The following is a 27001-nucleotide window of genomic DNA, read 5'->3' as shown; positions in this document are numbered from 1 at the left end:
GAACACATACACAGTCTTCCTGATCTGATTGGTGCTCCAGGGCTGCCCATCAGAACCCAGCCCGCCCTCTCAGGATGCCTGGGGTTTGTCACGAAGCCCACGTCTGGAAGCAGACATCCTGGTTCCCACTCACCTACTTGGAGCCTGTGACCCAGGCCCTCCCACCATGCTTGGGACTCTGTACATCCGGACCATGTTATCTCAGGATCCTGGGACTCCTTGGCTCCCCTGCCTTGCCTCCTCCCCTCCCTGTGGACACGTAGCCACCACATACTTCTCAGAGGGCTATTTCTAGCTGAGGGGCCAGTAATTCAGCTCCAGCCTGTCAGGTCAGGCTGTCTGTGTGCTGCAGCTGGAACGGGTGGCCTGACACGTTGTGGGTTCAACAGAGTGCAGGATGTTGGGGGCTTCCGGAGGCAGGCATCCCCCCAGCCTGCTGGAGGTCATGGTTGCTGAGACGTGGGGGTTGGGGGCAGACAGGATGCTCCTGCCACATGATTGGGAGGAGCTGGGTGCCTTGGGAGAGAAGCAAGAACTCGGCCTCCTCACACTTCCCTGTACTCTGACCCAGTGCAGCCCTTTTCCCTGGCGTGAATCAGTTTTCTTTAGCATAGCCCAGAGTCAACACTATCCTGTGGTTGAATGAAGGCCAGACTGTGTCAGACTGTGTCAGAAATCGGTCTATGCCCCATACCAGCTATGCCATTTTGTCAATTTACCTCATCTCATAAAGCCTCAGTTTCCTCATCTGTGTAAAAAAAAAAGAAAAGAAAAAAGAAGCATAGCTTCCTCATTAGACTATTGACAGAACCTTAAAAAAACATATGTAATACTTCATCTCATGTAAAGTGGTCATGTAGCTTTGCTTGGTATGTGGCCAATGTTCATGGTCATTATTGTTTCTTTTCCAAACCCCAGACTCCTACCACAGCTTCAGGCAGTTCCAACATGGCTCTCACCTAGTATCAGAATTCTTTACAGATGACTTCCAGAGTTATTGTTATTTCTGATGCCTGGCATGTCTTAGATGCTTAATAAGTTTTTGAATGGAGAAATGAATTCTTCCCCTATCCTGATATGGGGAAAAATGGCTGAACTTGGAAGGAAAACAAAAACGAAACTAAACACCTGGATTCAAATCCCAGCTGCACCCATGGCTTGTGTTGTGACCTGACCCAGCTTGGACACTCATTCTCAGCATCCTCCATCTCCCCGCTGTCAAGGAGGCATAGTGGCTCCTGCCTAATCTTCTTCCCAAGGTTGTGGGGACAATGGCCAAAGGGTCTGACACTGCTTTGGAAACTGTGAGGGGCTGGGTGGTTCTAGGCAGATGGTTCTTTATCTACTCCAGGAAGATAGAACTGCTCTATTTAGCCCCCTTTCACATTACCATGTTCTCAGCACTGGGGTTTGCCTTAGTGGTGCTGCAGCCTTTGCTTTTTCCCTTCTCTCCTTCAAAACACAGGGCTCACTTCCTTCAGAATGGAGCCTGCTCACCTCATAAAGGAAACTGTTCCCACCAGCCTCACCCAACTCCAAGGGCTCCATTCAACCTATGACTCCAGTGTTCCCTGCACCAAGGCTTTGGGTCTTTTCCTTTGTGTGTGTTCTTATGTTTTTAAGGAATTTGTCCATTGGCCGTGATTTTATGTCAACCTCAGCGCTTTTCATAGGCCCCATTACTTCACTTGAACTTCACCTTGGCTTTCAGTTCTGTGAGACAGGTGAGGTAGGTTATTACCCTAGTTTTATAGATGAGAAAACTGAAGGCTAAAAAAGTTATTTACTCACTCAAGGCCTCAAAGACAATGAGTTGTACCCAGTTCTTCACCCTTCTTTGCATTCCAGCTGGGGAATCCTGAGGTGAGGTGGTATAACCAAGGTTCTTCTGATGGACTACCTGGCATGGACACTTTGACTTCATGTCTAATAGACCTGGGTTTCTGATCTTTGCTTCTCTTCTTCTGGCTGTCACCTTGGACAAGTTACTTGGAATCTCTGAGCTTAGTTAAAATGTCTGTAAAATGGGGACGTACTGTCTACCTCATATGCAAATACTTGACCCATAGAAGGTACCGAATATTCCCTTTCATTTATTTTATTTCCTCAAAGCACCTGGCAGCCTCTAATAAGTGTGTACACATTACTACCCCCATACAGGTCTCTCCAGGTAAGATGAACTGAATATCCAAATATTCAACAAACAAACATTAAGGTTCTAACATATACTAGATTCAGAGATAAATAGGTGAAAAGACAGTATTCTTGCCTTCAAGAAGCTTACAGAAAAAGCATGTGCTAGAGAGAGGATGACTCTGTCGAGGAAACTGGGTCTCTGTGTTCCAAGGGCTCTGGCAGCCAGTAGGAAAGTCTCTGACTGGCCAGGGGAAGTCGGGCTGGGCTTCCCAGAATGGTCAATAGCTGAGCAGAGGTTTGAAGGAGTATGAGTTAGCCACATGTGCAAGTTGTGATATAGGGGAGGTTATTTAAAAAGGGCGCTCACAAATGGAAATACAGAGTCATGGGAAAACATGACATCTTTGAAAAGCTGTAATAATTTCAATATAACCACAGTATAAAAGGAGGTGTGAAGTATTGGTAAATGAGGGAGGAATAGGTGGGCAGCTTTGGGTTACAGATAGATTTGCATGACATATTAAGGAATTTAGATTATAACCTCAGCCTGTGGGGATACCCTGGAAATTCTGAGCAGGGTGTAAACATGATTAAATTAGTGTTTCAGGATGATCACTCTGGTAACAGTGTGGTGAATACATCCGAGGAGGAATCGGACTATACGTATGGAGACCAGTTAACAAATTTCAAAATGTTCCAGATGAGAGATGGTAACAAGCTGAATTAAGGCAGGGGCCATTTGAGGCTAGACAAAAATAGAGTTATGGGAAGTCTTTAGAAAGAACTCACAGGAATAAATGATTGATTGTACATGGGGGTCAAGAGAGGAGGATTCAGGGAAGATGCCAGGTTTCTGGTGTGAATGCCTCTAGGGGCTGATAAACACCAGAGAAAAGGGGTTTGGTTGGAGAGATGATGAGTTTGGTTTTGTTGTGTTTGGGGCGTGTGTGGCTCCTGGTGGCCCTGGTTTTCATAGGGGATAGTTGAAGCAATCTTAAAGATGGATCACCCAGGAAGAGGACACGGACTAACATGGACTAAGAGCACATGGATATAGAGGAAGGCCCTCTATATCCAGGGCAATATCAAAATTTCAGAGAAGAATGGAAAAACAGGAGGCCTCAAAAGACATCAGGAAATGTTGCTTATAAACTTTTGCTGTGACGACTCATTCCTGGTTAAATGCCATTGGTTGCAGTGGATTCCTTGTAGAAGATGTATCAAAGGTACCACAGGCAAATGCACAGTCTCTGTCATGAGCCAGAACTTTTGCCCAGGTGAGCTGTGCTAGTCAATGAGTGATCCCCAAGTGCATTGCTAACTTTGAGATCTTGACCAAAGACAGACAAAAGCAGCTTATTCTTGGCCTCTTCTCTCTAGCTTTTATCCTTCTCTTGATTCTTGTGGTCTTACCTCTCTGATTCCCAAAGGAGGAAGTGAATAATACATTTAAATAGAGGGGAGAATTGAAGGCTCCTTTTCTAAAGGTTTGAGCAGAGAGAAACTCCTCTAATCTCTTCCCCTCCAGCCCTGCCCTGATGCCCATGGGGTTTCTAAGGAGGTGGAAGGAGAAGGGAAGAAATAGAAGGGCTCATAGTGGCTGAGAAGAGGGCCTGGTATGATTTACCCCATGCTACTTCTACACATCGTTTATTTCCTCCTCCTCCTAAAAACCTCCAACTTCTAGAACCGAGATCCAGTGTATATCCCTCAGGAGAAGAAACCCATTCTGTTACTGATTTATATTTGAAAGTCCATTCCCAAAGGTGGAGCGAAGGAGAAATTTTAAGCTCACTGTTGAGATCACTTTGTTTTTTCCATTATGAGTAGTGGAGAACGAAAAATGAGAATGTGGGACCTTAAGGAAGGAAGAAGAAGCAAGATTTCCAGAAAGAGGACATGATTAACCATATCAAATGCTCCATAGAGATGATATAAGCTAAGGGACCAGAATTTGAACATTTTCATTCATGATTTTGCAAAAAGTTATTTCAACAGAGTAGAATTGGAGAATAGATTGCATGGAATGAAGACAGAACAAGAATGAGGAAATGAAAATAGGCAATGTGGACACTCTTTTAGAGTATGGAGAGACAGTAACAGAAGGAGACATAAGGTGATGTTTCAAGCTAGTTAGTTCAGAAACTCGAAATTAAATTGATGTTATTCATATCACACACAAAATTTTGGAGAAACATTCCTGCCAATCCTCATTTGTTTCATTTGCTCTAATCATAGGGCTTTCAGTGTTGGGAGGGCAGGGCTTATGTGTGACTGCCTTCTCCAATCAGGGACATTGGAAATCAGAAAATACACCTTGAACTTAAAAATGATTTGCTCTGAAAAACTATACAATTCCTACAAGATACCTCAGGAGGACACCTAGAAGGTCTTGGGTATGGTGATGACTTTTTAGATACAACACCAAAGGTGTGATCTGTGAAAGAAATCATTGACAAGCTAGACTTCATTAAAATTAAAAATTTCTGCTTTAAGAAAGATAAAGCCAACAGAATGAGGGGACAAGTCAAAGACTAGGAGAATATATTTGCAAAAGACCTAATCTGCAAAAGACTTTTATCTTAAAAATACAAAGAGCTCTTAGAACTACTAGAAAGGACACATGGACAAAACCAAGGGGGAGGGTAGAAGCAAGGGAGGGAGGTGGGTTTGGCTGGGGCGTGTAAGGAGAAAACACAAACAACTGTAATTGAACAGCAATAAAGTAATTTTTAAAAATGTATCAATTAAAAATATGTATATTAAAAAATGAGCAGACACCTTACCAAAGGTGTTATACAGATGGCAAATAAGCATATGAAAATATGCTCCAAATCATCTGTCATGAGGGAAATGCACATTAAGATGAGATACCACTACACATCTTTTCGAATGGCCAAATTTAGAACACTGTCAACACCAAAAACTGGTGAGGATGTGGAGCTGCAGGAACTCTCGTTCATTGCTGATGGGAATGCAAAATGGAAGCAAGCAGCCTCTTGGAAGACAGTTTGGTAGCTTCTTAGAAAACTAAACATACTCTTACCATATGATTCAGCATTCATGTTCCTTATATTTATTCACAGGTGAACTTATGTCCATACAATAGCTTGCATGGGAGCCCTAGACAGGGAGCGCAGTTGGTTGGATCATCATCTCCATATGACAGGGTTGTGGGTTTGATCCCTGGTCAGAGCACATACAAGAATCAACCAATGCATGCATAAATAAGTGGAACAACAAATCAGTATTTCTCTCTCTCTCTCTCTTTTCCCATTCTCTCTCCCTTCCCCTCTACCTCTAAAATCAATTTTTTAAAAAAAGCTTACACACTGATGTTCACGGCAGCTTTATTTATAATTGCCAAAACTGGGAACCAACCAAAATGCCCTCTAGTAGGTTAATGAATAACCTACACTGTGTTAGGTCTAGACAGTGGAATAGTACTCAGTGCTGAAAGTAAATGAGCTATCAAGTCCTGAAATGACATGGAGGAATCTTAAATGCATATTTCTAACAGAAAAAAGCCAATCTGGAAAGGCTAAATAAATACTGTGTGTTTTCAACTCTTTCATTCTAAAAAGGCAAAACTGTATTTAAAAAAAGATCAGCAGTTGGGGGAATGGGAGGAATAAGTGGAGCATAGTAAATATTTAGGACAGTGAAAATACTCTGTATGATTCTATAATGATAAATATGTATCATTTGATACATTTGTCCAAACCCACAGAATGTACAACACCATGAGTTAATCCTAATGTAAACGGTGAACTTTGGGTGATCATGTGTCAGTGTAGGTTCATCAGTTTTAACAAAAGTGTCAATCTAGTGAGAGATATTGGGGCATGTTGATAAGAGAGAGGTTATGCATGTGTAGGGCTAAGAACTATATGGGAAATCTCTGTACCTTCCTCTCTATTTTAATGTGAACCTAAGACTGCTCTAAAAAACATAGTTTTCAAACATTTTTTTCTTCCTTAAAATGCCCATGCACCTCATAGCTGATAAATTTGGCAAAACCAGTGGACTCATTGTAGAAAATAAAAAGCAGTGGCTGTGTGCTGCTGTCACATTTGCTCTGTGATTCCACTTCAGTGTGCGTATTTATCTAACAAATATTTACTAGGTAGAGTTGTCATATGGTCCTTGAGCAGTAAAAAATGGCAGGCATGGCCTCTGCTCTCACAGTAGGTCATGTCTAGCAGGGAAGAAGGACAATTATATTAAAGTGTGACAAATACTACAATAGGGGTAGAAACAGACCCCCGAGAAGGTGTGACAATGGGTCCCCTGCAGGCTCAAGGGTCAGGGGTTAACCAGGAGGAGATGCGGGTGGCTAAATGGAGATCTGAAACAGGAGCAACTCAGTAAACTATAGGAAAGTAGAGAGGCAAAAAATATCCATAGTCTCTCTGAACATAAATAATTATTTGATAATAACTTAGTAGTATATTTTCTTCTGAACGTACTTGAATAATATTTTTGGTTTTTGAAAATAATACTCATAAATAATTTAAGTGAAATAAAAAGAAAGTTTAAAAATACCATCCATAAATATCTACCCTTGAACCAACACTATTCTAGATATATCTATGTTTATTTTTATAAATAGAAGAACAGGTAGAAATGTTAACAGAAGTACTTTTATAAACAAAAATGGGATCATGCCATATAATCTACTTTTTAACCAAAAATATTTAAATTAGATATTACTCAGAGTTACCAGAAGAAAAAGAAACAGAAGTGAAACTGGAGAAGGAATTGGTGAATTTCAGTTAAACATGATATTTGCACAAGATACTGTTTTGATAAAATCCTCCCACATTTAAGAACATTGATTATGAAAATACTATGAAAAACATTAAAAGGTTAGATTTACTGATTTAAATTTGGCAGTTCAGGTTGAGTCACTGCTAGGAAAAATAAAGTAAGTCCTCTTTCTCCTCATAACTCCTTAATTTTTAAAAATGTGTATTAATTTTATATCATCAAAATTCCTCAAAAATGTGCCCAAGTTTACATTGTCAAATTTTGTTCTGTAATCATAATTTCCACAACTGTCTAGTTTTCATTCAGCTTTACCACCAGCACTTTTTCAGCTGTTTCTTCCTTCCTGAGTTTTTATTTGGATTCATATTTAATACATACAATTTTATGCAAATAGTTCCGCCTTCCCTAAGTAGGATTCCTGGTGCTATCTTCTCAAATTCTTTTAGGTTTGAAAAATTCTCTTTTTTGGATTTTATTTTGAATAACTTCTTGGTGGTTATAGTTTTAGGTGTCATTTTCTTTTCCTCAAAATTTTGTAAACGTTATTTTCTGGCATTCAATATTGCTGAAATTAACTCAACTTTTCCTTCTTGTAAGTACTTTTTTTATGCTTAGATTTTTATTTGTAAGGACTAATTGTCCTGAACTATCTATTTTTAACATTTGAGTTATATTAATTTCAAATTTCATATTTTTAGAATGTCTAAACAATTGTTCAATTTCAGTGTTAGGATATCTTTGTGTTTGAAGCTTCTGCATCAGTTTCTCATGGAACAAGTGTGGTCTTTCAATCTGCAGGTTTGATTGTTCGTCCATTTCAGGGAAATTCTTATATTTTATCTTTAACACTTCCACTCCACTTCTTGGCTTCTCTCTCTCAGGGTCACAAAAATCTTATGTTAAGTGGTCTTTCACCCTCCTTCACATCTGTTGTTTTCTCTCTGATTGTTTTTAATTCTTATCTTGATCTTTTGTATTCACTACCATTAGCTCAGGTCTTTTCACCAACAAATATTCTTATGAATAGTCTATCTAGTCTGTTTATTATCTACTTACTGCTTCTGTAAGCAAATGTAAGCATGATATTGCTTTGCTTCTCTATTTGATTCCTTAGCTGTACACTATTTCTTCTTTTTTCTTATTCTGTTGTTTCATAATGTCATCTTTGAATTTTTGTTTTTATTGAATTACGTTCTCTTTAGGTTGACTTTGTTGCTGTTAACACTATTACAGATGCCCCTCATTTTCCTCCCAGTGTCCCCCTTCATTCAGCGCTCCCTCCTCCCCATCTCCACCACATTGTTGTTTGTGTCCATGGGCCATGCATATATGAGTATATGTTCTTTGGCTAAGCTCTTCCAGCCCCCACCCCACCTCCCCTCTGAGATCTGTCAGTCTGTTCCATGTATCCACGTTTCTGGTTTTGTTTTTTTTCATTGGTTTAGTTTGTTCATTAGATAAAATACTTGTAAAGAATTTTCTTCTTTTCCTGGGGTTATGTTTTCTTCCAAACTGGGTTCTTTGTCTACCTTTTGCATGCTGTGATTCTTTCTTCACTTTTACTTTTTATTTTCTTACTTTCCTCCCTCTCTTCCTTTGCCTTCCTTCCTTCCATCCATCCTTCCTTCCTTCCTTCCTTCTTTCCAGTTCTGTAGTATGTTTATATAATTTCCATGACATTTCTTCTTATCTTGCTTGTGCCTGAGCAACTTTACCCAGACCTACTGTTTGTGCTGGGTTTTGGTGATGAAGGGGATAGCTCTGCAAAACCTAGACAGGTTTTTGTTAGATGAGCTTGACTCTCATTTCCATTCTGAGATTTGGTTCAGTGTTTTGTACTGGGATTACTTTGTCTTTTGGTCTTTTTCAATGCGTATAGCATATTTTAAAAATAAGGATAATACTGTTGTGGTGGATTACATATGGCTCAAGTTCTTTGCCATTTCTTCCATTAAGAGGCAAAGCCTATATCCTCTCCCCTTGAATCTGGGTTGTCCCTATGACTTGTTCTGATCTGTGGTTTATGGCTGCAGTGACATTGCATAACTCCTAAGGCTTAGCTTCAAGAGATATGCAGCTTCTGCATGCTTGGAGTGCTCTCTCATGGAAGCCAACTGTTACGTAAAGAGTCTGAATGCCATGAGACCACCATGCTGTAAGGCGGTCTAAGCTAGCCATGTGGTGAGAGAGGGAGACAAACAGAGAGAGACAGAGAGAGAGACAGACAGAGAGAGAGAGAGAGAGAGAGAAAGAAGAGAGAGAGAAGCTTTTCAGGGCATACCTTGGTGCCGAATGTGAGTGAAACCTTGGCCCTTCTAATTCAGCACAGTTACCAGCTAAATGCAACTAAGTAAATGACCTGATCTGATAACACATGGAGCAGAAGAATCATCTGATAATCCCCACCCAAATTCTTGATTTCTAGAACTGTGAGAAATAATAAATTATTTTTTATTTAAACCACTAAGATTTAGAGTGAATAGTTATACAGAAATAAATAACCAAAACAACTCTACAAATAGTTTTATGTTCTGTTTTTTTAAACCACTTGATGATAAATCCTGACCATTTCTTCTAAATTAGTAAATATTTATGAAAATTTCATTTTTGATAGCTGTACAGTATTTCATTTTTTGAATTATAAATAAAGCTTTGGTGAATGTCTTTGTACATAATGCTTTGGGAAAAGAGATTTGATTTCTGCCCTGGCTGGTGTGGCTCAGTGGATTGTGTGCCAGCCTATGAACCAAAGGGTCACTGGTTCGATTCCCAGTCAGGGCACATGCCTGGGTGGCAGGCCAGGTCCCCAGGAGGGAGTGCTGGAGAGACAACCACACATTGATGTTTCTCTCCCTCACTTCCACTCTCTAAAAAAGAGAGAGAGAGAGATTTGATTCCTAAGACTGGAATCATTCTTTAAGCTCTGAAAACACATTGTAGAGAGTTTGAGGTTTAATTCATTCAGCTGTGGAGATAGCCTTGCACAGAGACAGTAACTTTGGTAGCATACGAGTATTTAAGGTGACAGCCAACTCTATTGAAATATAATATCGGTCACAAGGTTGTCTAACATGTGACCTTGACTTAATTAGCACAAGTCTCAAATTAACGAAACTAGTGAAAACAACGTTTGTTTCATATTGTTGTTATATTATATGGGAATGGTGCACAAGGTAGAAGAGCAAGTTTAACTTCATGACATTCTATGTGAAGGAGTGCCTTGTATTTTATAACCCTACTATTCAGAGATGAAAAGGACAGACAACTAGTCCTAGAAAAGGAAACTGAATTTAGAGAACTTCTTCAAGGACAGTTGTTTTGAATCTTTAGTGGGCATAAAAATCAACTGATGAACTTCCTAAAAATGCAAATTTATGATCTCTATGACCAGAGTCTAATTCTAGGAAGCTATGTACAAATCTGCATTTTAAACACACATCCAAGGAATTCTGATGCAAGATCACACTTTGAAAATACTGTCTTAGCAGAAGAGAAGTAACATTTTTTTTTTGTCAGGGTCAGGGGAGAGTTTTGTATTCTGAGATAGGAACCATACAAGACTTTTTAATACTTAACCTCATTACCTCATGTGATTATTTAAATCATTATATTCATGTTTCACATGAGAAAATTGAGGCTCAGAGAGAAAGCTGAGTAGCTCAATGTTAAATGCAGCTAGTAAATGCAGAACAGGAATTCAAATACAAGTCTGTCTGGATTTTGAAATGTAGAGGGACCCTATGCAGCAATAACCAGGATAGTAAGATTCTTGGCAATGGAACCTAGGAAATCCCACCACTAATGTAAGAAACAAATGCTTGGAGCAACAATTTTCACTTGTGTGCAGTGGGAATTTTTCGAACATGCAATACCTGACTATTTAGTCAGGGGCACTGACCTCTTTTTCCCTTAGATTGTCAAATAAAAAATGACAACAGCCAGCACAACAATAGCCATCTGCTGTGAATGAATCAAAATTATAGATGTATTTTTTGTCAGGTAAGCAAACAATATATTTTGTGGTGTACCACAGAATTTCAGTAATTAGTTTAACTTGTGCCAAAAGAATGAAAAAGGTTGAAAATAGCTGGCCTGGAGTAATTAAGCAGATAATCACTAACAATCTGAGTTTATCTAGCATCATTCTTTTGAAAGGTTCTGTTAAATAATGTCCCTTCTGTAATCCTTTATGTTTATGATTTGGTTACTACATTATTAAGGCCCCAGCTGTGTATCTCGAGAGAAGGCACTCAATTTAGCGGAACAGATTTATTTGCTTTTCTCTACCATGAATGAGTGCTCCAGAGTTGGTAAAAGATGAGAAATACATAAAAGTTTGTCAAGAGCTCCATCAGTCTTAGATCACATTCTGGTATTAAAAAGTGCATTCTTTTTAGTCCTGGCTGGTGTGGCTCAGTTGGTTGAAGCATTGTCCCAGCCGAAGGGTCAGTCACAGGTTCCATTACTGGCCTGGGCACATCCCTAGGTTTCAGGCCTGTCCCCACTGTGAGACAATTGATTGATGTTTCTCTCCCTTTTCTCTTCCTCCCTTCCCCTCTCTCTATAAAAAAGAAAAACTCAATAAGCCTGTCCTTGGATGAGGATTTTAGAAATGCATTCATTTTAGATAAGACTATCCCTAAACACAAGTCAAACTTCATCTGATACTCAACCCTCCAAAATCTTATTTTTTAAAATATATTTTATTGATTATACCATTACAGTTGTTCTATTCCCCCCCTTCAATNGGGTTTGGTGGGAGACTACATGTTGATGTCCAATATGGTACCTTCCAAAAGGATTTTGAAAGACTATTTTGGCTTTGCACAATGTTCCACAAAAGCTAACTTACTGTTGCCTTACCTAGACCTTTCAGGGGTGGGTGGGCTGAGCAGCTGGGTTCAATTACTCATTGGCTTTTTGTGGTGTCAATCACCACTGCCTTGGGTTCAGTGATTAGGTGGGGAAGTGAAACTGGGGGCTGAAGGTCTTTTCTCTACTGGGCCCAGGCTGTTTGAGAAAGGAAATGGTGAGGGGCTCCAAAGAACCAAGTAGAAAACTCTTTAAAGTACTGAAAGCCAGCCAAGGAGCTGGCAGGGAAGGAGTGAAGTAAAGCCAGTTACCTCAGGACACAGGCACTATTGGGCAGAATCACCGTAGGACCATGAGGTCAGGACAAGTCAAGCTTTCCACTTCTTTCCCTGAGATTCGTGGATCCAGGCATTTTCTTTTGGAAAAGTCACTTTCTTTATGCCTTTAAAATTTTTTGAATATATTTTATTGATTATGTTATTATAGTTGTCTCATTTCCCCCCCTTCATTTCCCTCCACCCTGCACACCCTCACCCATCCACGTCTCCCCCTTAGTTCATGTCCATGTGTCACAAGTTCTTTAGCTTCTACATTTCCCATACTATTCTTACCCTCCCCCTGTCTATTTTCTACCTACTGTCTATGCTACTTATTCTCTGTACCTTCTCCCCCTCTCTCCTCCTCTCACTCCCCTGTTATTAACACTCCATGTAATTTCCATTTCTGTGGTTCTGTTCCTGTTCTAGTTTTTTCCTTAGTTTGTTTTTGTTTGAGGTGTGGTTGTTAGTAAGTGTGAGTTTGCTGTCATTTTACTCTACATGTTTTTATCTTCTTTTTCTTAGATAAGTCCCTTTAACATTTCATATAATAAGGGTGATAAGTCCCTTTACATTTCATATAATAAGGTTTGGTGATGGTGAACTCCTTTAACTTGACCTTATCTGGGAAGCACTTTATCTGCCCTTCCATTCTAAATGAAAGTTTTGCTGGATAGAGGTGGACCTTACATCCATCATGGATGTAGGTCCTTGTCTTTCATGACTTGGAATACTTCTTTCCAGCCCCTTCTTGCCTGTAAGGTCTCTTTTGAGAAATCAGTTGACAGTCTGATGGGAACTCCGTTGTAGGTAACCGTCTCCTTATCTCTTGCTGCTTCTAGGATTCTCTCCTTCATTTTAATTTTGGTTAATGTAATTATGATGTGCCTTGGTGTGTTCCTCCTTGGGTCCACCTTCTTTGGGACTCTCTGAGCTTCCTGGACTTCCTGGAAGTCTGTTTCCTTTGCCAGATTGGGGAAGTTCTCCTTTATTATTTGTTCAAATAAGTTTTCCATTAGTGGCTGTTCCTCTTCCCCTTCTGGTACCCCTATAATTTGGATGTTGGAACGTTTAAAGATGTCCTGGAGGTTCCTAAGCCTCTTCTCATTTTTTTGAATTCTTGTTTCTTCATTCTTTTCTGTATGGTTGTTTCTTTCTTCCTTCTGGTCCACTCCATTGATTTGAGTCCCAGTTTTCTTCCCATCATTATTGGTTCCCTGTGCATTTTCCTTCATTTTACTTAGCGTAGCCTTCATTTTTTCATCTAATTTGTGACTAAAATCAACCAGTTCCATGAGCATCCTGATCATCAGTGCTTTGAACTGTGCATCTGGTAGGTTGGCTACCTCTTCATTGCTTAGTTGTATTATTTCTGGAGCTTTGATCTGTTCTTCCATTTCAGCCATTTTTTTGTCTTGTCTTGCCTGTTACATCAAGGGGTGGAGCCTTAGGTGTTCACCAGGGCGGGGCAACCCACATTGCTGGGTTGTGACACTGTATGCAGGGGCGGAGTCAGAGAGGGAACAATGGCACTTGTTCCTCTCACTCAGATTTCAGTCCCTTCTGCTGCTTCCCACAAGCGAATTGGATCTTTATGGTGCTGATTCCCAGGTAAGTGGGCTTGTGTACATTCTAAGATCCTGTGGGTCTCTCCAACAAACTCTCCTATGAGGCTGGGAGTCTCTCCCTGAACCTCAACCCCCACAGGTGTTTTCAATCATGTTTTGAGGCTTTATTTCCTGGTGCTGGGACCCTGGGATACAAAGTCTGTCTCACTCCCCAGTTATCTGCATGCAAATGTGAGACCACTGCTCGTCAGCCAGCCACCTTGTTCATGGTGCTCCGCTTCACAATTGCCACCTTGCTGGGTCTGCCCGTTGCCACCCCATGCCCAGGGTCTGCCAGTCACTGCCTGCACACCCTGAGTGCCTTGCATGCCCAGTGTCACCACTTTCTGTGCCGCGACCCCTCTTCACTTGGATGCCTGACTCTGCCCCTCCTACCCATCTGGATGAATGTGTCTATTTCAGCTCCTTGGCTGTCTGACTTCCATACAGTTCGATTTTCCATTAGTTCTGGTTGTTATTTTGTTTCTAAATTTTTGTTGTCCTTATTTTGGTTGTGCAAGGAGGACAGTGTATCTACCTATGCCTCCATCTTGGCCAGAAGTTCTCTTTATGCTTTTAACATTTTTCTGTCATTATTTCTTTTCTGTTTCCCAGGAAGACTTGGTAAAGTTTTCTTGGGCAATGTTCACCTGTCTCAATTCTCCTCAGAGGATCCAAGAGAAGCTTTGTGTGGGATTGGCTGGTTTGCTGACAGGTACTTGTGGTAGCAGTTGGGAGAAACCCTCATGGAGACAGTAGAAAAGGAACGGGAAAATCCAGTGTAACTTCACTCTCAGCCAGTCACCAGCACTGCCCTCACTCCCTGAGAAGCACTGGGTTGGTTTGCAGCTTGAGGGGCTGGGGCTGGAGAGGCAGTGGGGCTGCTTCTCACCCACTGCTCCCTTGGCTCCTCAAGGCAGAGGTCTTCTTGGGTGCTCTGTGGCATGTAGACAGTGGCTGGATATCCCTGACTTGCTTCTGGTTTGCTCTCTCTGTTGCTAGGGGACTTGGTTACTTGGTGGTCTCCAGGGAGTGGTTGTGGTTCTGGGAGTGTTTGTCACTTCATCCCTGTGCCTAAGCACCTACCCTTGGAGGAGAACTCAGGTCTCTTTCTGACCCAGCCAACAGCTTTTTCTCTGAGAAAGATGTCCCATCCCATCCCTCAGCCCAGCAGTTGCCCCATGCTTCCTGTATCTTTCTGACCTAAAAGCTCCTTCCAAGGAGCCTCAGGAGCTGAGGTTTTCTCCTCTGTCCCCTCTTTGTGAAACTTCCCTTCCCTGAAAGGCTGGTGGCTAGCATACCCTCTCCCCTAGTTGTCTTTTATGCCATGTTGACAGGAAAGGGGGCCAAGGGATGGTGACAGCTGGAAGTTGGACTGCTTTGTTCACCTTCTGGTCAAAGCTGGAGGAGTACCCCCACCTCACAGGCAGGTTTCTGTCAAATGCGAGCATTCTTGGTGCCTCTTGTTTTTAAGTTTGCAATGTTAGTCACAATTCAAAGACAACAGGAAAAGTCCCCTGTCCAATATTTTTGAGTCAGGCCATCCTAAAACATCCCTCTAAATTTGGTTAAAATAAATCTTTTCATTGAGTGCAGGCCTGTGAACCAAACAACTGGGGTTCGATTCCCAGTCAGGGTACATGCCTGGGTTGCAGGCCAGTTCCCAGCAGGGTACACATGAGAAGCAACCACACATTGATATTTCTCTCCCTCTCTCCTTACCTTCCCCTCTAAAGATAAATAAATAAAATCTTTAAAAAAATCTTTTCAGTCATTTTACATAATGTGAAAACAAGAATAAAGAAGCTAATTTTATTAGTATAGATTGTTACAGTTATCCTTGAACTTGGCCACAAAGATGGAAGGATGTTTAGCTGGGATCTCCTAAGAGTGTGCTGTAGGATGGTATTGTTCTCATGGAGACCATCAGGAGCTGGAAGGTAGGGACCCAGGAAGGTGACCATGGAGTTGTGTTAGCTCTTGAGCCTCCTGTGTGATGGTGATGGTCAAATAGGATGTGGAATAGGACAAGGTCCAGGAGCCTGAGGCCGGAGACCAGTGAGTTCAGGTAGAGCTGAAACCCTCAGCTCCTTCTTTATTGGTATTTAGGAAACCTTTTTTGAAAATGTCAGTTTATCTGAGAATACTAAGGAAAATGCAAAGCAGGGGAAGGTTTTTGTTTTTCTTCAATAAGAATACTTTTAAATAGACCCATGGTACAATTAATATTTTAGTTATGCACAAGATAATACCTTGCTATCAAGTTGTTCTACATTTATAATAATATTTGAAACATAAAATCAAGATATATTGTCTGAACTGGATGAATATATTTATTGGAAGAGTGGTACAGAATATTGGAAATTGGGACTGTCCTGGAAGATCTAGAATTTGTGCTCATTGTTCCTGTGGAGTATGGCTGTTTCCCTCGCCCCTCTGGGCCCTAGGCTGCCTGTGCAGGGTTGGAATCCACAACTAAAACCAAATACCTGAGGACTAATAGAACATTGGTGGTTATATACAACATTTTTCAGGTGGAGAAACTGATGGCCTCCCAAAAATGTCTTGTCTATAGTCATAGTTAGCAAGATATTTAGTTTCTACCCAGAGGAGTACACACAGAATATGCATGTCTATACAAAACAGCCCACTAAAAAGTGGGGTGAATCCACCCAATCACTCAGATGTTTTACCCATGAACTACCCAAAAACTGTTTTGAACATTTCTTTTTCTATTTTTCACTAAATGTTTTTCATGGTTGACATCATCTCTGGGATGCGATAGTATTTTAAATTTTCAAGACATTTTCGCATTCACAGTCTCCCCAGCCCTCTTGACTTTCCTGCACGGTGATGTATTGGGAATGCATTTGACTGCGATGAACAGAAAACCTAGTAACAATGGCTCAAGCACAGAGATCGGTGTTTTTCTCACACAATAAGAAATTATATCTAGGTGTTTGCTCTTGATGCTTCAGAGGCTCAACATTATTGTGACATAATAATCAGGGCTGACATTACTGTGATTCTTTGGCCTTCTCCCCATGGTCGAAAGATGGCTACTCTAACTTTAGCCATGGGATACATTAAAAAAATTTGTAATGCTCATCGAGGATATGTTTATTAATTTGAGGAAGAGAGAGGAACATTAACTGGTTGCCTCCTATAGGAGCCCTGGCCAAGAGTCGAACTCACAACTTTTTGGTACGTAAGATGACTCTCCAGCCAACTGAACCAGTGGCCAGGGCAGCCATCGTAGAATTGTTGTTCTCATGTCTCATTGTCTGGGAGTATGTTACATTGCCACCTCTGGCTACAGAGAGGCTAAGCAAGTGAGTATTTTGCCTGTAACTGTACACACTGCTGGCCCAAGCAAAACTGGATGCCATTAGCAAGGCAACCAACAGTGTGTGCCATTAGATGGAACACAGGTTGACCCTCCATCTCCCTTGGCTGATAAGCAGTGATGTTTGTCATTGCTACATTTTCTGCCCTTTCTGCACCAATCTATAGTTGACTCTTGAGCAACAAAAGTTTGAATCACATGGGTCCACTCAGACACAGGTTTTTTCCAACTGACACACACAGTTCAAACAGGTATTGTTCAAAGGTCAGCTGGTGGTTGCAAATACACATTTGCGGAGGGCCGATTTAAGTTTTATGCAGATTTTTGACTGCATTGATGTTGAAACCACTATACTCTGAGTTGTGCCAGAGTCTGCTACCTTAGTTTCTCCCATGATTACAAAAAATAAAAATGTTCATTCTAGAGTCTCAGAAAATTCAGGAAAACATAGAGAGCAAAATCATCTGTATCTCAGATCCCAGAGATAATGACAAATGTTAATATTTTGGAATGCTTCCTCACTGAAATTTTCCCATGCATATATATATGATATTATATTATATATTTGGTATTGCACCATGCTTTTAAACTCAAAACCTATTGTATTTTTCCTTGCCATTAAAGTTTTTCAAAGTAATTATTTTTATTTTTATTATATTTCTGATCACTAAAGTAACACATGCTTGTTGTAAAACATTGATTCCTGATAGTCTCACCTCAAGAGGAAACCATTACAAACAGCCAGCAGCTTTATTAGAATTTACCTAACTACTCCCATGTTGCTGGACATTCAGGTTGTTTCCATTATTAAAGAAAACATTTTGACAAGTATTCTTGCACATAGATTCTATTCACGTTTTTGATTATTTCCTTTGAGTAGATTCCTAGAAGTGGAATTACTAGGATAAAGGGTACAGATATTTTCAAAGCTCCTGGTGCATATTGCCAAATGGCTTTCTGGAAGGGCTGTACCATTTAGACCCTGACCAGCATTTTATGAACATTCCCAACTTACTCCGCTCTCACCAGGATTTCTGAACCTCTTTCAACCCTTTTGCAAGAAAGCAATGAGGCTTAGCAGAAATCATTAGTCAAAGGTCTGACTAATTCTGGCTAGTCTTCAGGAGCCCTGGTTTTAAGTTCCAACTCCATTCAAACTTGTGTGTGATTATGGGCAAGTCATCTCCCTTCTCAGTTCAGTTTAAAAATATTGTGTAGTACAGTAGACACTGTTGATTATCTGTCCAGTAATTATTTCCTTTTTACTCCTTTCTAACAGAATCCTAATTTGTTCAGATAGCTCCAGAGCTTCAAGGGATGCTGACCCCATCCCAGCCTCAGTGGGTGGGTGGTGATTAATGTAAACTGTGGTTCTGTAGCAGCTGTCAGTCAGGGTGGGGGGTGTGGGGAACTGGATGAAAGAAGATAAAGGGATTAGCCAAAGAACATACATGCCTGACCCAGGGACACAAACAACAATGTGGTGATGGTCCGAGGGAAGGGATGTGGGGAGCATGGCAGGGAGGCAGGCCAAGGGTGGAGAAATGAGGCTAATTGTGTTAGTCTAAACAATAAGAATAAAGTTTTAAAAAATGAAAAATATACAATAGTTTTTCAACTGTTTGGTCTCAGGACTTGTTTATACTCTTAAAAATTATCAAGAAGCCCAAAGAACTTTTATTTATATTGGTTATATATCTATTTATATTTACTGTATTTGACACTAAAACTAAGGAATTTAAAAACTGTTTTGAATTAATTTAAAGATAACAACAAGAAGTCTGTTCTATGTTGACCCAATTCACATATATTTTCCAAAACCAAAAAAAAAAAAAATTTATCAGGGAAAGTGGCGTTGTTTCACATTGATTGAGATTTTCTCAAACAAAAAATAAAACTCATGATCTCATAAAAGAAACTCCATGGGTAGGGAAGTTTTCGGGCAGGTAGGCAGGAGGGATGTTTTTGGCTGGAGAAGGGGAGCCCAGAGTCATTTCTGATCCCCCAAACCACACCATATGAGTTGCTGTGCGTGCTGACTGTTCTTGGGAAATGCCGGTGCTCATTGACTCCAGCAAGTGCTCTTAATGACTGCTGGGCACATGTTGTTGGTCCCCATTTTCATCACCTGGCTCACCCTCCAGAGCCCAGGGAAGACTCAGCTCCGAGAAGCTCCCTCATTAACCCTGGCCCCTCTAACTTCTCCATAACCTCCCACAATTGTAACTCCCGGTGCTTATACAGTACTCTCTCCTTATCCCCAGTTTTGTTTCCCACAATTTCAGGTACCCGTGGTCAATTGTGGTCTGAAATATTAAATGGACAAGTCCAGAAATAAATAATCTATAAATTTAAATTGTGGGCTGTTCTGAGTAACATGACGGAAGCTCACACCGTCCCACTCTGTCTTGCCTAGGACGTGCATCATCTCTTTGTCCGGCATCCCCACACTGAAGACACTCCCTGCCTGCCAGTCGCTTAGTGGCTGCCTAGCGATCAGACACCTGTCGTGGAATCACAGTGCCTGTGTTCAAGTAGCCCTTATAAGTAACGCTGTGTCACAGGGCCTCCCTCACTCACCTGCTGCGTCTCGTCTCGCAGGTGCCATCGTCTCATGTCACCACAGGAATTGAGTACAGGACAATCAGATATTCTGAGAGACCACATTTATATCATTTTATTACAGCATGTCATTTTAATATTTCTATTATTCCATTAGTTGTTAATCTCTTAGGGTGCTTAGTTTATAAATTAAATTTTTCATCGGTATGTATAGAAAAAACATAGGACATATAGGGTTCAGTACTATGCACAGTTTCAGGCTTCCACTGAGGGTCTTGGAACGGGTCCCCCTCTGATAAGGCTGGGATACTGTGTATGTAAAAGTTATATGAGCAAGCATACAGAAGTCCAAAAACAGAAAATGAATTCATTAAGAATCATCCCAGGTTTCTTCTCAGAACACCAGAATTACCCTGTGGACCCATGGGCCTTTAGCCCTGTGTCCTGTTTCTTCCAGCACTCCAAAAGATGGTTTCTCAGAATGGTGGTGAATGAAGGGACTTGAAGATCATGCAGTCCAAACTCTCCTTTTCAGGCGAGACCCGGAGAGGGGAAATGACTTGTCTGAGTTTTTGCTGCTGATTAGTGTCACAGAAAGGAGTAGATGGACCCCTAGGTCAGGACATATCTTTCTTTTGGCTGTTGGCCTCAAAGGAGCTCTGATCATGCCCAGTGATCAGTTGTAATTCATCCATTAGCTTATCTAAGTTTCTTTCCCAACCCTAACCATATTATCAATCCATATTAACATTTTGTAATAATGAGCTCTAAAACTTTATCATCTGTGTAAAAATTGAGAGCACTTATTTATTTTAAAAATTTTCAGAACATTTGTAAATTTTGACATGGGAGCTTACATTTTAGTATTTTGAGATTTGTAAAGAAATTCCATATTTACCCTAGTTACACTTAACCAAACCATTTTGCAGACTTTGACAATATCATATCCCTGTCTTTTTCTTAGTAGGCTTCTTTTTTGATCTTTTTAAACATAGGGCAAGATCTGGGCTGATCTCAAAGAGTCATCACTTTAAAGCCAGGAAGGACCTTCAGGAGTTGATACAACTGTTCTCGATGATTGGTTGAGTGTCCTTCCTTATGAACTTTACAATAGAAAATTTACTCAGTATAACTTATAATACAATTTTTTTTTATGGTGAGTGAGAATCTTTTTTTTTAAGATTTTATTTATTTATTTATTTTTAGAGGGGAAGGAGAGAGGGAGAGAAACATCAATGTATGGTTGCCTTTTGTGCATCCCCTGCTGGGAGTTAGCCTGCAAGGAACCAGTTTGCAACCCAGGCATGTGCCCTGACTGGGAATCGAACCGCGATCGTCTGGTTCGCAGGCCCGCGCTCAATCCACTGAGCTACGCCAGCCAGGGCCCTATAATACAATTTTTTGAACAAACATTACTTTGGATACAGTTTTTTTGGAGAAAGCTACTATATAGGGTGACATTGATCTGCATTAAAGTCATCTTCTGGAAATGGTCCTCTCATCTCTTCTCATTTGTGTGGTCCTCTTCTCATTTGATGAGACCCATTGCAATTAGAAGACAGGGCATATTTCTAATAATTCTAATTCTGTATCAACCGTATCTCTTCCCTATGACTAACATTGGTCAGAAAGCACTTAATGAATGCTTACTGGATGAGTGGACTACAGAAATGGATGCAGCCCAATGAGTAGACTCGTCTTTCTTTATGATAAGAGGGGCAAGGCATAAAATTATGCTAATTCCAGAAAAAACAACAAGGACATGATTCCCGTAAAGAATAGAAAAGACTTGTTTCCGGATAGCATCTGCCAAAGTTGGTCCAGGAAGGAGGACAGCAATGATGATCATTTCTCAGAAAATCTTTTGTCTAGGCACAAATGCAACGCCTCTGGGAAACAAAACCACACAAAGGCGCCAAGTCCAGGGGGTCTTGCTGGCCACCCTCCCCTCCCCTGACCCCAGCTCTCTCCTTCTCTTCCCACCCCTATTTGTCAGCAGTGTACCCCCGTGTGTGGTTCATATTCCAAGAATCTTTGAAAGTCAGGAAAGGCCTGAATCATAAGGAAAGAAGGAAAGAGAGGCAATATCCAGTAGCCTTGAATGTCACAGTGTGGAGTGTGATTAGTTAGGAATTCCCCATTCTTTACTAATAAAGAGAGGCAGATATGGATCATGTGGAAAAGTGGAGACTTCAGACATCATGTTTATGAAACTTTGGGAGAACTTGAAGAAAAGCTTAGTAGATACTCTTTGGAGCACACATCTGCTAATGTGAAGAAGTTTTCCACAAAAACAAGTATGACAAGGGCTACATACGTGAGACCAACCAAGAGCACTAGTTTATGCAATTTAGTGAGGATTGAGTGAAATGGAGAGTCATGTTGTTAGTTTTTAGTTAACATGGGATGTTTAGTTTGATTCTGATTGTTCATTAAATTGTCACCTTGGCATAAACCATCAGTTTGACCATTTTCTAAGAGATTTGATCATCCAAGTTATCTTAAGGAGGACAATCAAACACAAAAATCAGGTAACAATCTAAATTAATTCCTAAGAAAGGCTCAAATGTTGACCTAATCTAAGGTAGACCAGTTGGCTGCAACCTACATCACTCGGGACGGAATTGGATGCATCAGTTAAGATGGGAAATGTTGGCCTCTTCCAATTTGTTCATATTTGCAAAATTATGACTGGTGCTAATTCTTTCCTCCCCTCCACTTGCAGAGGACTTAAAGAAATTAAGGATAGTATTTAGCTTGAGCCTGCCCAGAGGGTAAAGCAGTGAAAGGGTGGGACAGAGCCAGCACTCCTCTGAGTAAAGAGGAAGTTTAAGCTCATTTTGATATAATTATAGGGAATATTGGAGGCAGTGCCAACAACTGCCTCAGAGGCTCACATATGGGAACCAGATGTAGTTCTTATGAGGTCTGAAAAGCGGTATGGTCCCCACATAGTTAGAAGTGAGTTCAAATAATTTATCCTCTCTGGGCCCCAGTTTTGTTATCTGCCAAATGAGGGAGGCAGCTGGGATTCTTTATTCTTTGCCCAGGCTGTACATCACATCACCTGGAAGTTAGACAGTGGCTATACCCCAGATGAAACTCAAAAATGAGTTTGGACTTAGAATCCAGAAGTGATTCAGGAGGAACCCAGGCATCCACATTCTGAAAAAGCCCCACAGGTGGTTCTCGTGTATAGTCAGGGTTGGCAACCACAGACTCAGAGAGAGGATCTTGGTGGTCTCACACAGCAATGACATTCAAATTTCAGTGTTTTGACCAATGGATAGCTGAGTGATAGTTTCTGCATTATAGTTATTCTTTCTTATTTGTAAGGGACCTCTGAAGGGATATAGTAGAAATCCTTATTTAAACTTGGGGCACCTAGCTACATAAGTTCTTTTCCACACAGAAGATGTACACATGAATATGCTTCTCAGGACTCTGAAAAGTGGCCCGAGCAGAAAAGCACCATCAGTTTAAGAAAGATTCAATAATTCACACAGGTCAGACAGGCAAACAAGGAACCATCAGGAATAAGTCTCTAGTCCAACCGATCATCTAGTCACCCAACAATATCTACTGAACGCCTACTTCTCATAAAGCTATTCTACCAAGTCAGCTTACTGGGAAAGTGAGCTCTCTTGGGCTCCTGTCAGAGATTTTCTTGAACAGAATCAGCCATACCTCAGTGCTAGGGGTAGCTTTTCTGCTCTGATATTGTCAACACTGTGCCAGTGAGGATAGCATGTGTCCACCTTCCATACCCTTGCAGGCATTTCTACCTCCACAGTATTGAAAGAGTAGCAGCTAAAGTGTATGAAGTGCTTACTATGTCCCAGGCATACTGCTTTCCCCATATTATCTCATTTAACCCTCCCAACAACTGTAGGAAACAGGCCTTATTATAATTTGTATAGGTGAAAAACCAAGGCTGAGAGGGGTTAATTAACTTGTCCAAGGGCAGACACCTCTCGAAGAAATGCCAGTCAGGACTCTGACTCCACTCTGTCCTTGTACTGTTGCCCACACCCCAGAAGGACTCCTTGGGTCCTCTGCTCTCCTCGGCATACCAGTTCTGCTTCTCTTTGGGGTTGAGTTCAAGACTCACTTGTGCCATGAAGCCTTCTCTGAGCACTCAGCCCCACCCCAATCTATTTCTCCTGTTCTGTTCACTCAGTGGCTGGACCTGCACTGTGCTGGGCCTTGCCTTCCTGTGTGACACAGTGCTCATGGGAGGATCAGCTTTTCATGTCACAGGCTTGTTTTCCTACAGGTACTATAGACCCCACTGAGGGTTCAGGTTCAGCTTTATATTTCCCTTCCCTGTGCCCAGCTCAGACCTGGACCTGTGTGAAGACCCAACACATGTTTTAGGATTGATGAAAAAGTGAATAGATTAATACATATCCTCAGTGCTTGTTTCCAGAGAAAGAATCAACCAAAATACCAAATGTGGCCTCACTGTTGATTCATTCCACGTGTTGGTTGAACACATGGCTAGATGAAAGCTATTCAGCCATTGTCCCCAAGCATTTCATCTTTGCTATTTTTTAAACAGTTAATCTGAGGAAAAATCAATTTGAACAGGGCAGCACCCAAACTGAAAGTGTCTAGGAGTGTTACTCATCAATTGTTTGTAAATGGCCCCAAATGTACTTTCTTACTCTATAAAATTAAAGAAGTAGTTAAATAAGGTCCTTGTTTCTTAAAAGTTGTGGTTTCTATCACAAATGATATCATGTAGCTAAGAAGTAAAGCCTGAATTTGGCTGGGGTGATCTGTCTCTGGAGGCTGTGCCTCAGCTCCTACACTCTTCTGCCTCTCTTTGGGGCAGAGACTGTGCATTGCCCTTCTCTGTGTGCCCCAGCAGCACCATAGGGGGATGAGCACAGGGTAGCACAGAGTCACAAAGACCTTGTGGGGGTGGAGCTGAATGGAAAAGATGGTGGGTGCACTCCCTCACCCAAGAAACTCCCAGAACACACAACCCAAGGCAGTGAAGGGTAGTGCCCTGAGGCATCTAAAAAGTGAGCCAGTGCTTTGAGTAGCTCGTTCTTGAGGGCCCATGTAGGTTCCTTCCAGCCCAAGCATTCAGTGTCCCGCCTGATTCCTAGAACTGCTGACTGAAAGACAAACGCTTACGATAAACTTCAGCACAGGACCAAAGGTGACAGGAATTGCATGTTTGGCTTGATGCTTATCTTGTGGTCCAGCCAGCCACCTATGACCATTTACTAGCATTTTATCAGCTGTTGTAGGGCTTTCCCTGTCAGCTTCCATTCCAATTACTCATCAGCACTGTAAGAGGAGGGCAGGATGTGAGTACAGCCTCCCTCCCAAGTGCCATCCTGGCAGGAGGCCAAAGGGCACCTGAAGTGCTGGCCCATTTGCTGTCTGGACTGGAAAACCTGGTGGCCCACCTTCCCATAATTCAGAACCCAGAGCTTAGTTAGTAACATATGCCATTCATGCACCTCATTCATTTATCATTTTACTCTCAACAAATAAAATGGGTTCACTCTATGTATTCATCGATGCTACATTCTTTCTAACTACTTTTTTAGCCCATCCCATATACTTCCAAGTATATTCATGCACTTATTTATTTTTTTCAATATAAATCTTTTAGTGAGTACCTGTCATGCAACAACAGGTGAGTTTGGGGTTGTGAGGCAAGGATGGCTAGCATCAACCTCTGCCCTCAAGGAGCAACCAGTAAGTGGGAGGAGCCAGCAAGGACTCAGACGGATATGTGTCATGTAAGAAATGTGTGCAGAGAATGAAGGCAGCTAGACTAGCTTCCACTGGGGGTGGTGTTTGAACTGGGTTGTGAAGATGGCATTGGGTGGGAAAGCACATTCCAGAAGGAGGAGCAGCGAGAGGCAGACTCAGAAGGAGCAGGATGTTGGGGAACAGTGAGTTTTGTGTGATGCTGGACGTGGGCATTGAAAGCATACAAAGATTAGACTGTGAAGGGCTTGCAAAGGGAGTTTAACTTTGTCAGGGAGTTTACAGCTTGTTCTACAGGAGATATGAGCCAAAGAAATATCATCCTGGTGGCAACATGAAGATGAATTACATTGAGACCTTGGAGAAGGCTGAGAGACAAGCTAGACAATGATTTCTACCAGCCTGAGCACCCATGATGAGGCCCACCAGTGGCACTGTGAATCTACATGTTTGATGAAGCGATCGTGCACAGTAAGTAAGAGTCACAGCTTAGAGTCAGACATTCCTGGATTTGTATCCTGGTTCTACCCCTGCCTTATGTGGCCTTAGACAAGTTCTTCTACATCTCTGTCCCTCAGGACCCTCCTCTGTCAGTGGAGGAGTGGTCAGTGTGCCTTAGATACATGCTATGAGAATTTAAGTGAGGTGGTACCTGACACACAGTGGGTGCTTTGTGCACAGTGGCTTTTATTATTCAGGTAAGAAAGAGAGGAGACACAGATGACTGGCTTTGGCAGCTAAGTAAGTGGCACAAATGATAAATCAACAAGAAGAGGATAATACAAGAGAGGCCAAGTTTGGAAGAAGGATGTGGAGAAAGGTAGAGAGATTGAGCTGTGCATAGGACTTGAAAGGACTGACTCCTCACATCTAAAAAGGCCAAAATGAAGACATCTCTCTGTGTTATTCCCCCTACAGCCACTCTCCTGCCACAAGAACTTTGTACTTGCTGTTCTCAGTTGTTCCAGTAACTATTGCTGCAAACAAATCACACCAAAGCTTAATAGCCCAAAGACAGAATCATTTTATTACTACATCTCACAGTCCTGGGGTTGGCTGGGCTCCGTGAATTGGTTCTTGTTTGGGTCTCTGGTGTGGATAAAGTCAGAAAAGGGCTGGGGCTGGAGATATCCCAAAGGTTTCTTCACTCACATTCCTGGTGGTTGATCCTAGATGTCAGCCAGAGCACCTACCATGGTCTTTCCATGTAACCCGGACTTGCTTACAGCACTGTTGCTGCGTTCCAAGAGCGAGTGTCCCAGGAGAGCCAAGTGGAAGCTGTAGTGCTGTTTGTGATGCAGCCTTGGGGGTCGTGCTGTGCCATGTCAGGTAGAGGGATAGAGGACCTCGTCTCTGAATGGGAAGAGTGTCAATTCACAGTATGGAGATCGTGTGCGAGGGGAGCTATCACTGTGTACATCTTTGGAAATAGAATCCATCACCCCCCTGCCTGGAATGCTCTCCTCTTCCCCCTACACCAGCAGCCAACGTCCCCTCCTCAGGGAGGATGGTGCGACCTTTCTGGCTAGTCAGATGACCCTATTGTGTGCTCCCACACAGTGGCTTTGTGATTATATCATCAAGTATGTGACTTAAAGATTCATGTCTCTCGTCTCCCTCACTAGGCAGGTGCTCCTTGAAGAGGGATACTGACTGTGTGCCATATTGTATTCCTGGTTTGTGGCATAGTGCTTGCTACATAGGAGGAGCTAAGAGAC

General features: G+C 41.6%; 1 protein-coding gene across 1 annotated transcript in view; it reads right to left on the bottom strand.

Moving 5' to 3' along the window:
- FGF23 (fibroblast growth factor 23) overlaps positions 1–19596 on the bottom strand; it is a 32535-nt gene extending 12939 nt beyond the window's left edge. The window contains exon 1 of the mRNA XM_037064628.1: positions 19569–19596. Coding sequence (XP_036920523.1) covers positions 19569–19596 — 28 coding nt within the window. The remainder of the gene's footprint in view (positions 1–19568) is intronic.
- Positions 19597–27001: the final 7405 nt, after the last annotated feature.

Source organism: Sturnira hondurensis, unplaced genomic scaffold (assembly GCF_014824575.4).
Source record: "Sturnira hondurensis isolate 20B ecotype Veracruz unplaced genomic scaffold, ASM1482457v3 Scaffold0015509, whole genome shotgun sequence".
NCBI lineage: Eukaryota > Metazoa > Chordata > Mammalia > Chiroptera > Phyllostomidae > Sturnira > Sturnira hondurensis.
The sequence above is the reverse complement of the archived record's forward strand: the minus strand, read 5'-3'. Positions and strand labels throughout refer to the sequence as shown.